A 15095-nucleotide genomic window follows, 5' to 3' on the forward strand; every position below is an offset into this window, starting at 1 on the left:
ACGTGTCCAATGGTGCAGTGTCAGGATTAGGAAGGCTGCCACAAAGGAGGGGCACCTGGGTGGGTCTTAGGTAGGGGATTGTACTGAGCAGGTTAGAGTGAGGGACGTGTTGGGAAGAACGTGGCACAGAAGAAAGACTTGACTGATAATGGGGTGATGTAGTCCAGTTTGGCTCAAACATACATCAGTGAAGGGGTGTGGAGAACCTTGAATGATGGCATAGATAAGCTTGTACTGTATTCGGTAGGCAGGAGGGACCCACTAAAGGGGATCAGGGGGAGGGTACAAATGATTTGAAAGTGATCATAATTCATATATTCAATCAGGTATTTGATTAATAGCGTAGGAGGAAGTATAAGCATTTATTAAAATACCCCTCCCTTGTCCATTACCTGTGTGAAGCCAGATTTTCTTCATATACTTCATCCACAACATATTGTGACAGATGGTATACAGAAACAGAGAGGAGAATAAAACTATACGATAAAGAGATTTCCAGAAGAATATAAAACCGTACCACCCTTCTCGATGAATTTTTTTTTTATTTTGGAAAGTAGTTATTATTTGTAAAAATATGTTATTTAAGTTAACATGTAATGGGTATATCATCATTATCATCATTTTTTTTGGAGTCAATTGGGGTTAAATGAGTTGCCCAGGGTCATAAGCTAGTAAGTGTCTGAGGCTGGATTTGAAATCAGGTCCTCCTGACTCCAGGGCTGGTGCTCTATCCACTGTGCCACCTAGCTGTCCCTTATCATCATCATCATTATTATTTTAAAGGAATGAATATTTTATCTTTTTTGATTTCTAATATAACCTGTTAGAAAAAAAAACCACATAGAAGCCTCAGTTTCCATCTTTTATCTATTTAACATTCTAAGAATGTTTTTACTATATTTTTCCCAAATACATGTAAAAACAATTTTTAACATTTTTTAAAAATTATTTTTGAACAAAAAATAATAATAATAATAATAATGATGAAATTATTTTTGAGTTTCAAAATCCCTTCCTCTCCTTCTCCTTCCTTGAGAAGGCCAACACTTTGATATAGATTATTCATGTGCAGTCATGCAAAACATATTTCCATATTAGCCATGTTACAAAAGAGAACACAGACCAAAAAAAAAAAACCTCAGTTGAAATAAAGTTTGAAAAGTATGCTTTCAAAAAAAAAAAGTATGCTTTCATCTGCATTCAGACTCCATCAGTTCTTTCTCTAGAGGTGGGTAGCATTTTCATCATAAATACTTTCAGAATTGTCTGAAATTATTGTATTGCTGAGAACAGCTAAATCATTCATAGTTGATTATTGTACAATGTTTGCTGCTGCTGTGTACGATGTTCTCCTGGTTCTACTTAATTCACTTTATATCAGTTCATGTACATCTTCCCAGGTTTTTACTTCACCAACAGTGCATTAGTATCCCAATTTTTCCACATCCCCTCCAGCCTCTGTTGTCTTCTTTTCTGTCATTAGCCAATTTGATAGGTACTGCAGAGTTGTTTTAACTTGCATTTCTGTAAACAATAGTGATTTAGAACAATTTTTCTTCCGAGTATAAATGGCTTTTGTTTCTTCTTCTGAAAACTGCCTGTTCCAATACTTTGACCATTTATCAATTGAGGAATGACTCATTTTTATAAATTTGACTCAGTTCTCTATAACATTTGAGAAATAAAACCTTTGGCAGAGAAACTTGCTGTAAAAAAAAAATATTTCCCAGTTTCCTGCTTCCCTTCTAATCTTGGCTGCATTGGTTTTGTTTGTGCAAACCCTTTTTACTTTAATGTATTCAAAATTATCCATTTTACATCTCATGATCCTCTCTATCTTGTTTGGTCATAGATTCTTCTCTTATCCATAGATATGACAAGTAGAGTATTCTGTGCTCCCCTAATTTGTTTACGATATCATCCTTTATTTCCAAATCATGTACCCGTTTTGATTGTGTCTTGGTGTATGGTTAATCTATGCCTAGTTTCTGCCAAACTGCTTTCCAATTTTCTTAGCTGTTTTTGTCAAATAGTGAATTCTTTTTCTAAGAGCTTGGATCTTTGGGTTTATCAAACCCCACATTACAGTGGTCATTTCCCACTGTGTCTTGTGTACCTAATCTATTTCACTGATCCACCATGCTATTTCTTAGCCAATACCAGATTCTTTTGATGATTACCACTTTGTAATACAGTTTGAGATCTGGTGTGGCTAGGCCATCATCTTTTTCATTTTTTTCATTGATTCCTTTGATATTCCTGACCTTTTGTTCCTCCAGATGAATTTTGTTACCATTTTTTTTAGCTCTATAAAATAATTTTTGGTGGTTAGATTGGCATGGCACAGAATAAGTAAATTAATTTGGGATCCTCAATTTTTAAGAATGTAAAGGGATTCTAAGACCAAAACGTTTGAGAACTATTGGCCTCAAGATTGAACAAAGGACGTGTCTGTTGATTAGAAGGAAATTTAAGATCTTGTCAGGCTCTGGAGAAGGATGTGCTACAGTCCCTTGGATGGGGATATGAAATCTTGATATGGTCATTCTGATAAGACTCAGCTTTGTACTCAGCTCAGATTTTATGAAAGTATTGTTTAAATAAAAGGCAGACCCTAGTCCCGCCTAGTTCCAAGATCCGTTTGGGCCTCGTTAAAATTGCCTCATCTCTTGTATCTCCAGGGTGCACACTTTGTGACCGAGCCTACCCCTCCGATTGCCCTGACCATGGACCCGTAACCTTTGTTCCAGACAGCCCAATAGAGAGCCGGGCCAGGCTGTCTCTCCCAAAGCAGCTCGTCCTCCGCCAGTCTCTCATGGTGGCAGATGTGGGTAAGAGCCATAACCCATGGCATGCTACCTGCCCGCTTCCTCCCTCACCACTGCCAGGTTGTAAGGATGGGAGCTGCAAGGAGATCATAGGAGCCCAGGAGGAACATTTATGGGATTTGGGGGTGGTGGGAGTAGCTGTTAAGTGTGACTCAGGTTTCAGTCATTATGAGAAAACTCACTTTCTCAGAGAACCATCTCATAAGTTGGTAGGAAAGAACTCTGCCCTGGCTGGGTCTTGATTCCCCACTGAAAGGTCAGGAGCAAGTTTGTCCTTCAGGCTTAGCATTCATTAGCAACATGGAAATGACACTATAAATATCCTCGATCTCAAGGAGTGTTTTGTAGATTAAATATTTGAGCGGTGCCTTGAGCGCCACAGACGAAAGGAATTGCTGGCTAGAATACATTTACCCCAATTTCACTTCAGTTAGGAAGTACACGAAGTAGATTTGGGTTCTGAAGTCATCAGTAGCCACTTTGCAAGTCCTCTCAAAACCTGCTAAACTTTCCTAGAAAACAACTGATAAACCTAAATTGTCCCCCCAAGGTGTTGGAAGCTCCCCTTTGTTTTATAGTAGTTGGGAGTAGAAGCATCCACAGCTGACATCCTTGGACTCATTTCTGAATATTTTGAGGGATAGTCAAGTTCAGGAATGTCTGATATCCCTTGTGAGATCTGCTTCATTTCTCTATCACTTTTCCCTATTTGTCAAGAGGGACTAACAAGTCTTAGCCGTCTGTCCGGTGTGGTGGGAGAGGCTGTGAAGCTCCCTGCTGAGACTCGGTACACGTGCCCGGCCCTTCTCTTTCCCCGCACCTTTGGGATTGGCTTCAAGCCTTTGATCCTTGGATTCTTCCTGCTGACAGGTGTATGGACTGGAGAAACCATTCCCGTGCGGACTTGCTTTGGGCCACTGATTGGCCAGCAGAGCCACTCTATGGAAGTAGCAGATTGGACAGACAAGGCGGCTAATCATATCTGGAAGGTTGGTGTTGGTGTGTGTGTGAGTTTTCTATTGCTTTTAAAAATTTAATGATTTGCACCTACCTCCCTTTCTTGAGGGGCAGCTAGGTGGCGCAGTGGATAGAGCAGCAGGTCTGGAGTCAGGAAGCCTCATCAATCTGTCTTTTGACACTTACTAGCTGTGTGACCCTGGGCAAGTCACTGAACCCTGTTTGCCTCAGTTTCCTCATCTGTAAAATGATCTGGAGAAGGAAATGGCAAACCACTCCAGGATCTTTGCCAAGAAAACCCCAAATGGGATCACAAAGAGTCAGACACAACTGAAAGGTTTGAACAACCCTTCCTTCAAGAGGTTGGGGACTGTGGATATGGAGTTACTACATCTACAGGCCGGCTCAGCCAATTTCTTGTCTAGTTTAACTGAACTGCTTTTTTCCCCATCGCTCTTATTTTTTGTTCCAAGGGATACCTCCATGATTAGGGAGGAGGGAACTACTTAGAAATGAAGGCGATGTAAAAACAAGAGATAATCTGTAAAAATTGACTTGCTCTAAAAAATAGATTTGTTAAGGTAGTTGTATGAAAGGTAGAAGGAAAGTGAAGTAGTCAAGATCCCTACGTTTACATAATTCTGCCACATAGAGCATTGGATTGTTTCTTGCCTTCTCTTTGCTACTAGGGCCTGGCAGCTGAGTGTGTATTACAAAGTGAAACCTAGGCAAAGATTTGGAAAGTAAACAATTTTAGCTGCCCCTCTGTGGGACATATTTGATTTCAGTTCCTATATTGGTCTGAATCTAGGCAGTCACCCAAAAACAAGATTTTGTTGTTGTTGTTGGAAGTAAAAAGGTTATATTGATAAATATTATTCTGCACCATGACCTTGTTTTGGAGTCAATGAATACCCCATGTATGCAGAGCCTGAATAGGCTTGTCGCAGATGAGGACGCTTCTGATGCAAATAGGGTCACTCTCTCTTGCCTTCTCCCACTTTCCCCCCTGCTTTTTCTCATGGCCTTCCTGACCCCATTGCAAACCCTGCCATGAGATCCCCCCCATCTCCAGCTTCTCTCCCTGGCCTGCTTTTCCACTGACTGACACTGAAATTCATGTTGTTTCCTGTGCTGCTGAGAGTAGCAGCCCCAGCACCATCTCTTTACAAGTGGGTAGTAGAAGCCAAATAATGGAAAAAGGAGAGGTCTTTGGGGAGAGGGATTCTTGGAGATCCCTTTCATCACTGTCCCTTGCAGTTCTCTGTAAGCCTCATGGAAGGGAGAGAGAGTAGATGGGCTTGGCAGTCAATTTCCTATCCGAAAGGGTCTCATGACACAATGATGCAGTCACTGGGGACACGCTCACAGGAAGTGCTCCTCTCCCTAGGCTTACAGTATCAGCAGCAGGGATCTCTACCCCAGGGTCTGTGCATGTGCACACGCGTCGGTGGGAAGGCAGCAGCGGCTGCTGCTTCTGGGGTCCTGGCCCTGTGCTCCTGAGGGACGTTGCTGGCCACCCACGTTGGGGTAGAAGAGCTCAGACCGCATTTGTACCTGGACAGTCCTGTGGCAGCACTGGCTGGAATCTTTACTGTCTCAGCCGGTTGTGTTCCACCAGGGAATTCCTCTCATTTTAAAGTTGATTTGTAGACAACTAAAATGAGGAGCTGAGGCTCTTCCCTCTTCCTTGCTCATGAGATCATCTGATGGGAAGATCCAGAAGCCCTAGTCAGTGATAATCCATCCTATCCATAACCACTTCTCCCTTTTTTTTTGGCCTTCTGCTGGCAGATGTACCACAATGGCGTCCTCGAATTCTGTATCATTACAACGGATGAAAATGAATGTAACTGGATGATGTTTGTGCGCAAAGCCAGGTGAGATGACTGTTGGTGTGAGGAGCGCTGGGGCCACCCTGAATGCTATTTCCTTGCCACCCCACTCTGAGGCCTGCAGGATGCGTATCATCCCCATTTCTCAGATGAGGAGACAGAGGATTTGAGGGGAGGTGAAAAGCCCATGCCTCCTGACTCCAATTGCAGTGGTTTTCCTTCTCCTCCACCATGCTTTCTGATTTGAATAGTAGGTTTAGGGGAAATCCACAGGAAAATCTAGGTTCACACATACTTCCAGAAAAAGGAGCTACCTTTAAGGTTTTTTAAACTGACCACAATATGTGTAGCAAGTAAAAATGATTCTGAGGCAGTTTTCTCCAGGACAAGAGAGCATTTTATTAAAAGTGACTTGTATACTGTTAGTGAAACAGTCTCACTGGCACCTCAGCAAAATGAGCATGAGCAATTTATTAGTCAGGCTAGCAGTAACCAATAATTTGGGTCAATTGCCTCCCCGAATGACCAAAGACCCCAAGTGAGGGCCAGCAGGGTCTTTTAAACCTAGGTGTGTCTTCCTTCTGATTGGCCCAACAGTCCATCATTGGGACCTCCCCCTGGGCAAAGGTAAGACAAGCCCAATTGGTAGGTGGGCTGGCCTTCAGGTGTGGATGCTCACACCCCTCCCTGGCAGTGAAGGAATGCTAATTGTTTGATGGGCATCAACTGCCTATAGTAATCTTGGTCAGAAAATCAGGACCATCCCAAATGGGATGCCCCTGGTTTTGTCTTCCTTGTGGAGACCAAGTCATCCCTAATTTCACCAAGGAGGCAGGACAGAAGAATAGTTTCTGGGGAGGGGTCCAGCCCCAGCCCAAAGCTGCTTAAAGATTTGACATTTCCTGAAGTAGACATGTAAGCTAAGGTTAAGAGTGCTTTTAAATTGGCATGGACTCCACCATCCTTTAGCCTTTTTGGACTGGCATTTACCCGTTTCATTCTTCACCTCAGATTCAAACCCCACAAAAGGAGAAACTTCAGTTTCATTACCTGTGACTGCCTGTGAGGGGAGTTAGCACATTATTATGTTGAGATATTTAGGAAACTCAAATAACTGGGAAATTGTAACTAACCCTCTTTAAGTTGTGTATATAAAATTCTGAACCCAATTTTTAGAACTTATTAGAACATACTCAAGGCCTTTGTATCCCATTAGAGTCATTTACATTTAACATACATCATAATCATCTGATCTTGTTGCTTTCTCAAAAAAAAATAAATTTCACTCTAGCTATTCCCTTCAGCTGCCCACCCCCCCTTAGGGGGTTGAGATGCTGCTATACATGAGAACATGTTTGTAAGTAGATCACGTCTGTGCCTAAGTTTAATGGCCACACTAATGAATTTACCAAAGAGATGCTTATTTTACTCCCATTGTAATGAAAGGCCTGGGAAGGGATGTGTAAATAGACCAAGTAATTGAATCCAGATTGTATCAAGTGAGTAGTCTGTAGTAACACATGTTCAGTTATTAACCATTGTTCAAATGAAAATAGAAGTCCTACCCACCCAGACCCCTGCTCTTATCTGCTCTCTAAACACGAGGGCATATTTAAGAGAATGTTTGTATAATTTGCTTGCATTTCAGAGCATGCCCCAAACACAAGTTCATTCCAAGGATCTAACTTTATACCTGAACATATAGTAGGCGTTAGCAGGCAGATGACAAACCCAAGGACTTCTTAACTTAGTTGTTTAGGACATGAAAAGGACTATAACTTTGGGTTAAAAAACTTAGATCTTACATACGTCCGTCCTTTTATAGTAACTTAGATGTGTTCTAGCATTAGTCTGGTAGATAAAGATTTAATGTTGTGTTCCTATCTTCTGCTGACTACTGCCATGATTATGGAAATTTGTTGCAAAAGGAAAGAAGGACATAGCTGTAGTAAGGAAAACATGTTTCCCTGAGCTTGGTGGCAGTTCCAGGCAGAAGTCATGTAGGCAGTCAGTGGTATTGACAGCCAGGCTCACAAGTAGCCAGGTGGGAAAATTTTCTGTTCAAAAGGAACTCTTGCAGGGGCAATCAGTTGGCAGAGTCCCACCTCAACCCATGCCAAAAGTCCCTCTCCCAACTGTTGCTGAAGCAGAAATCCACATGATCAGTCACTCTCATTGTGCTGCTGGCATAGTGGGTCATTGGCTCAATGACATTTCCTGGCGATCATACCTAGAATCAGTTAGAATAGTACCAATTATGGTCCCATAAAATTTAACCATAAATAGCAAGTTTTATTAATCATAGCTTAGGGCTGGATTCAGTTATTACTCTCATGTTGTTGAGAATAAGTAGTCTATATGTATATACATATATATACACACACATATATACACATATACACACATATCCATACGTACACATATATCCATACATACACATATATCCATATATATCTCTTAATTAAGTCCCTAAGACTGGAGTCTGGTAAGACTAGGTTAATTTAAGATATAACTTCAGTATATATGATTCCAGGTATATCTTCATAAATTCCGTAATCCCAAACCATCCTTTATACTGCTACCATAATATAAACTTTGTAAGAGTGTTAGTCATACAAGAGGTGATCTCATTTTCTCAATAACCACATTCTAGAGTTTTCCAGGATATGGGGGAGCCTTGTAGGATCAGTAGTCATTCCAGGCAGAGTAGTAAGTCACCGGGTGGCACTAAAGGGCCAGGTCACGATGCCTGAGGCCAGCCTTCCCTCTCTTCTAAAGTGAAAGGCTCACTAAAGCCAGTATGGCTCAGTGTTGGTGCTGAAGGGCACTTTTTTAAGTTCACAGGATGGTTGTACTTCGCAGCTCCAGAAGATGAGAGATTTTGCTACCAAGTTAAGATGTGGCTTTAATACAACTCAATTTAGGTAGAACTTTTTTTTATTTTTGGTGAGGCAATCAGGGTTGAGTAACTTGCCCAGGGTCACACAGCTAGTAAGTGTCAAGTGTCTGAGGTCACATCTGAACTCAGGTCCTCCTGACTCCAAGGCTGGACCTCTATCCACTGCACCACCTAACTGCCCCTAGAACTTACTTGTATAATGTGAGCCGATGTGTAAACTTGCCCAGTCTAGCTGGATGTGAAGATAGTTCTTCCACCTCTGAATCTTGGGGCTTTCAGGTTTAAGCATCATAGAACCTGGTACCATATCATCAGCAAAGCTGAAACAAACTGAAATAGCAAGTTTCAAACATCTTATAAAATAAAACAAAGAAATCTTTGAAGTTATTATTAAATCCTAATGAAATAGTTAGCAACTTTTAGATAACTCCTTAACAACCGAGTTTACAACCTAACAGTGTCCAGATTATAAGTGAAACCACTTTGTCTGACCATGTTGGTGTTAACCAAGATTCACACTATTAAGACTCTACCAGTTTAGCATTATAATTGTTATTATTAGGTTAGCTCAGAATATGCTGGACTAAATGTTATAAGCCGTTGCTGTTAAAAACCTCTCACTCTGATATTCTAAGTGGAGGGCTGGTAGGAAAATAGAATTTTTTGGGCCCAGGCAAAAAGCTCTAAAGAGTCAAGCCAAACTCGCACAGGGTGCCAGCCAAAATCCTTGAGAATTTTTATAGAACACAGAGAGTTAATACAGTGATTCCTGATTTGCTCAATACAAGGTATTATATAAGTCACAACTGAAATAGAACACTGAAAATAACAATAGCCAATATTTATGTAGTGTTTGACAGCGTGACCGAGAGAAGGCCCATGCTAAATACTCTGCAAACAGGAGTTTCTCCTCAAAGACCCTGAAAGGTGGGTGGGCTTGATTGCCAGACCTTAACTTCATTTATTGTAGTCTAAGAAGTTAAGGTTTCATAACCCTTAGGGCAGTGTGGTATAACAAGTAGGGATATGAATTGAATCTTCTTTGTAATTTATGGTTCTTAACTAAAGTTAAATGACTACTTTAAATTGTTAGCCGAGTTGGTAAAATCTTAGGGCTCTGCTTTTCACAGGTGAGGATACCTTAAGAAAGCTTTGCTTAACATCAGAGAAAACCATTATAGTTATCTTTCATGTTCTAAATAGTTACCAAACATGTTTACATCAGCCTTCTGACAACTGAACCTATAACCCTAAGAATAAAGGGTTTACTTTGCTTTTTTTTAAATCTTATTTAATATTTTTCTCACTTATACACATTTTTTCAAATTTTGAGTTCTAAATTCTCTCCCCCCTTCCCTTCCCCCCCCATTGAGATGGCACCACTTTGACATAGGTTATACGTGTATAGTCATCTAAAACACATTTCCATGTAAGTCATTCTGTGAAAGAAAACAGACCAAAAAAAGAAAGTAAAGAAAAAGTGTCTTTGATCTGCAGTCAGGCTGTACCAGTTCTTTCTCTGGAAATGGACAGCATCTTTCATAAGTCCTACAGAATTGTCTTAGACCATTGTACTGAGAGTAACTAAGTTACTCATAGTAGATCATCATATAATATTGCTGTTACTGTGCACAGTCTTCTCCTGGTTCTCCTCATTTCACTTTGCATCAGTTCATGTAAATCTTTCCATGTTTTTCTGAGAGTATCCTGCTCATCATTTCTTATAGCACAATAGTATTCCATTACATTTATATACCACAACTTGTTCAGCCATTCCCAAACTGATGAATATCACCTCAATTTCCAATTCTTTGCCACCACAAAAAGAGTGGCTATAAACATTTTTGTACACATAGATCCTTTTCTTTTTTGTTTTTTGTGTCTTTGGGATACAGACTAGTGGTGGTACTGCTTGGTCAAAAGGTATGTATGGTTTTATAGCCCTTTGGGCATAGTTCCAAATTGCTCTCTGGAATAGTTGAATCAGTATACAACTTCACCAATAGTACATTAGTATTTTAATTTTCCCACATCCTCTCCAACATTTGTCATTTTCCTTTTCTGTCGTATTAGCCAATCTGACAGGTATGAGGTAATAGCTCAGAGTTGTTTTAATTTGCATTTCTCCCATCAGTAGTAATTTAGAGCATTTTTTTCATATGACTATCGATAGCTTTGATTGCTTTGTCTGAAAACTGCCTGTTCATACCCTTTGACCATTTGTCAATTGAGGAATGGCTCTTGTTTCTATAAATGTGACTCAGTTTTATATATATTCGGGAAATGAAGTCTTTATCAGAGAAACGCATAGTAAGATTTTTTCATAGTAATGATTATCAACTCAGTATTCCCTTCATCCTGTTTTCCCCATTTATCCTACTCTCTCCTTTCACCCTGTCCATGCTCAAAAGTATTCTGCTTCTGACTTTTACCTCCTCCAAACTGCCCTTCCTTCTGTCAGCTCTCCACCCCCTTCTCTTATCCCTTTCCCTTTCTACTTTCCTGTGCGGTAAGATAGATTTCTGTGCCCAACCGTGTGTGAGAGGTTCATGTGCTGCCCTCCTGGCTTCTCCCATTTCCCTCTCCACTTTAAAATCCCTTTCAGTTTTTGTCAGATTTTTTCCCATTCTACTTCTCCCTTCCCCTTCTCCTAGTGCATTCTTCTTTCTCATCCCTTAATTTTATGTTTTCAGATAATCATACCATCACATTCAACTCACACCTTTGCTTTCTGTCTGTTATATTCCTTCTAACTACCCTAATAACGAGAACGTTTTTAGGAGTTATGAATGTAATTTTCCTATGTAGGAATATAAACAGTTTAACCTTATCAAATCCCTTGCGATTTCTCTTTCCTATTTACCTTTTTATGCTTCTTTTGTATCTTATATTTGAAAGTCATATTTTCTACTCAGCTGTGGCCTTTCATCAAGAATGCTTGAAAGTCCTCTATTCATTGAATGTCCATTTTTTCCCCTGAAGGATTATATTCAATATTGCTGGGTAGGTGATTCTTGGTTGTAATCCTAGTTCTTTTGTCCTCTGAAATATCATATTCCAAGCCCTCCAATCCTTTAATATAGAAGCATGGTAGAAGCTGCTAAATCTTGTGTTATCCTGACTGTGCCTGCATATTTGAATTGTTTCTTTTCAGCTGCTTGCACCATTTTCTCCTTGATATGGAAGATCTGGAACTTGGCTATACTATTCCTAGGAGTTTTCATTTTGGGATCTCTTTCAGGAGGTGATAAGTGGATTCTTTCAATTACTGTTTTACCCTATGGTTCTACAATATCAGGACAGTTTTCCTTGATAATTTCTTGAAAGATGAGATGTCTAGGCTCTTATCTCTCCTGGATCTATTTTCCAGGTCAGTTGTTTTTCCAGTGAGATATTTCACATTTTCTTCTATTTTTTCATTCTTTTGATTGAATGATTGTTTCTTAGTGTCTCATAATGTCATTGGCTTCCACTTGCCCAATTCTAGCTTTTAAGGAATGATTTTCTTTAGCGAGCTTTTGTACCTTCTTTTCCATCTGGCCAATTCTAGTTTTTAGGGAGTTCTCTTCAGTGAATTTTTGTGTCTTTTTCCATTTGGATAATTCTGCTTTTCAAGGCATTCTTCTCTTCATTGGATTTTTTTTTTTTTTTTTTTTACTTTTTACCATTTGGCTTATTCTGTTTTTTAAAGGTGTTATTTTCTTCAATTTTTTTTTTTTTGGTGCCTCTTTTGCCAACCTATTGACTCTTTTCTCCTGATTTTCTTGTATAACTCATTTCTCTTCCCAGTTTTTCCTCTACCTCTTACTCGATTTAAAATTTTTTGAGCTCTTCTGTGGCCTGAGACCAATTCATATTTTTCTCTGAGGCTTTGGATGCAAGAATTGTGACGTGTTGTCTTCTTCTGAGTGTGTGTGTTGATCTTCCTTGTCACTATAGTAACTTTCTACAGTCAGATTTTTTTTCTGTTTGCTCATTTTCTAGCCTATTTCTTGACTTAACTCTATGCTAAAGTGGAGCTCTGCTTCCCAAGTAGAGGGGCCACAGTCCCAAGCTTCAGGTCTCTTTATGCAGCTGTTTTCAGAGGTAATTCTGGGGACCTGTAAGTTTTTGGCTCTTCCGAGGTGGTGTGATCTAGGGAGAGGTGTGTTTACTACTGTCCTGTACCGTGCAGCACTTTTTTCAACCCTGGAACCGTGACCAGGGTCCTTGCTCCTCTGGGGCCGCAGGCTCTGCTGTGCTAATGCTCCTTCTCACGCTTGAACTGAGACCCAGGACTGCAGCCCATATCCAAGTATCAGCAATGCAGCAGAGTCCTGCCCCTGCTGCCCGCAAGGGGACCCTCGTAAATCTCCTGACCCGTCATCCGATCCCCTTACTGTCTGTGGGCTGAGAGGCACGGAAATTGCTACTGCTGCCACTGATTCAGTCACCCTGAGGCCTGCTCCTGGTTTACTGCGACCCTGTCTGTGCCGGCCCAGCCTGCACTGAACTGCGCTCCACTCTCACTCTACTGCAACAGACCTTTCTGCTGACCCAAGTTGTCTTGGGCTGGAAAATTGTTTCACTCCGTCTTTTTGTGCGTTCTGCCACTCTGGAATTCGTTTAGAGTCATTTTGTAAAGGCATTTGGAAGGATTTGGGAGAGAATATAGGCGAGTCTCTGCCTTTCCTTCGCCATCTTGGCCTCAAGAATTCACTTTTCTAATGATCTTTCTAATACAATGAATGATCAAATTTATGTTAGGCACTACAGATGAGTAAAATAAAGTAACACAACTTTCCCGAGATCGGAGTGTAACTCAGATTTTCCTGACCCGTGCATTCTCGACATTTTGTCTTACTGCCAGATAGTAGATTCTCATTAATCACCGTTCTCCTGCTTAGGAGACCACACTCCCTTTAAAATGAGACCAGAATAGAGTCAGTCGTGCCTAGATCTATTTTTACAAATGGTCTCATATTGAATATTTATTTGTTCTTGTGTGCCAGCTAATCTACTGCCAAAGATTTAAAAGTAGCGGTCTTGATCCACCACAATTATCCTAATAAGGGAACACACTTAGACCACATTCTCATTTAGTTTCAGGACATATTTTGACCAAATCAAATCTGGGTTTTTGTAACTACTAATGAGTGTTTAAAAACTCAAAAAAATTTCTGTCAGCCTTCAAGATGGAGAGTTCATTCTTAGACATAAGGTAGCATTCCCAACTCCCTAAAATTTTTCTCTATTTCAAAATTACTCAAAAAGGCTGACCAAGTCCTTATCCCCTCCTGTTACTTTTTTTTAAAATAAATTTATTTATTTTTAGTTTTCAACATTTACTTCTACAAGATTTTGAGTTCCAAATTTTCACCCCATCTCGCCCCTCCCCCCACCCCAAGATGGCATGCATTCTGAATACCCCTTCCCCTAGTCTGCTTTCCCTGCTATCTCTGCCCCCCTTTTCTTATCCCCTTCCCCTTCTATTTTCCTGTAGGGCAGAATAGATTTCTGTACCCCATTTCCTATATTTCTTATTTCCCAGTTGCATGTGAATACTTTTTTTTTTTAAACATGCGTTTTTAAAACTTTGGGTTCCAGATTTTCTCCCTTCCTCCCTCCCCACGCACCCTTATTGAAAAGGCAAGTAACTCAATATAGGTTATATATGTGCAGTTATGCAAAACGCTTCCATAGTAGATATGCTGTGAAAAACTAACTCTATTTCCCTTAATCCTATCCTGCCCCCCCATTTATTCTATTCTTTCTTTTGACTCTGTTCCTCCTCAGAAGTATTTGCTTCTGATTACCCCCTTTCCCAATCTGCCTTCCCCTCTATCATCCCCTCACTATCTTATCCCCTTCCCCCCCCATTTTCCTGTAGGGTAAGATGGATTTCCATACCCAATTGAGTGTGTATGTTATTCTCTCCTTAAGTTAAATCCTATGAGAATAAGATTCACTCATTCCCTCTCACCTTCCCTGTTTCCCCTCTACTGTAAGAGCCTTTTCTTTTCCGTTTTTTTTGAGATAATTTACCCCGTTCTATCTCTCCCTTTCTCCTTCTCCTAGTATAATCCTCTCTCACCCCTTAATTTTATTCTCCAGATATGACCCCTTCATCTTCAACTCACCCTGTGTCCTCTATCTATGTATCTATATCTATCTATCTATCTACATATATATATAGATAGATAGATATAGATACATATAATTTTTTCCCTCCAACTACCCTAATACTGACAAAGGTCTCATGAGTTACAAATGTCATCTTTTCATGCAGGAATGTAAACAGTTCAACCTTAATAAGTTTCTTATAATTTCTCTTTCCTGTTTACCTCTTCATGTTGCACTTGAGTCTTGTATTTGAAAGTCAAATTTCCTATCCAGCTCTGGTCTTTTCATCAAGAATGCTTGAAAGTCCTCTATGACACTGAATGACCATTTTTTTCCCCTGAACGATCATACTCAGTTTTGCTGGGTAGGTGATTCTTGGTTGCAATCCTATCTCCTTTGCCCTCTGGAATATGCCCTGTGGTCCCTTAATGTAGAAGCTGCTAAATCTTGTGTTATCCTGATTGTGTTTCCACA

At 40.3% G+C, this 15095-nt stretch overlaps 1 protein-coding gene across 3 annotated transcripts in view; it reads left to right on the forward strand.

Annotated features, from left to right (window-relative positions):
- Positions 1 to 15095, forward strand: part of PRDM4 (PR/SET domain 4) — a 41926-nt gene that overhangs the window by 13782 nt on the left and 13049 nt on the right. For all 3 annotated transcript variants that reach the window (XR_003570143.1, XM_027873773.1, XM_027873783.1), the window contains exons 6-8: positions 2682 to 2831; positions 3699 to 3817; positions 5580 to 5665. Coding sequence is in view for 2 of the 3 variants with exons in the window: in XM_027873773.1 (XP_027729574.1) it covers positions 2682 to 2831; positions 3699 to 3817; positions 5580 to 5665 (355 nt within the window). In the remaining variant the exon portion in view is untranslated. The remainder of the gene's footprint in view (positions 1 to 2681; positions 2832 to 3698; positions 3818 to 5579; positions 5666 to 15095) is intronic.

The sequence above is a fragment of the Vombatus ursinus genome, unplaced genomic scaffold (assembly GCF_900497805.2).
Source record: "Vombatus ursinus unplaced genomic scaffold, bare-nosed wombat genome assembly UNPS02003292.1, whole genome shotgun sequence".
Classification (NCBI taxonomy): domain Eukaryota; kingdom Metazoa; phylum Chordata; class Mammalia; order Diprotodontia; family Vombatidae; genus Vombatus; species Vombatus ursinus.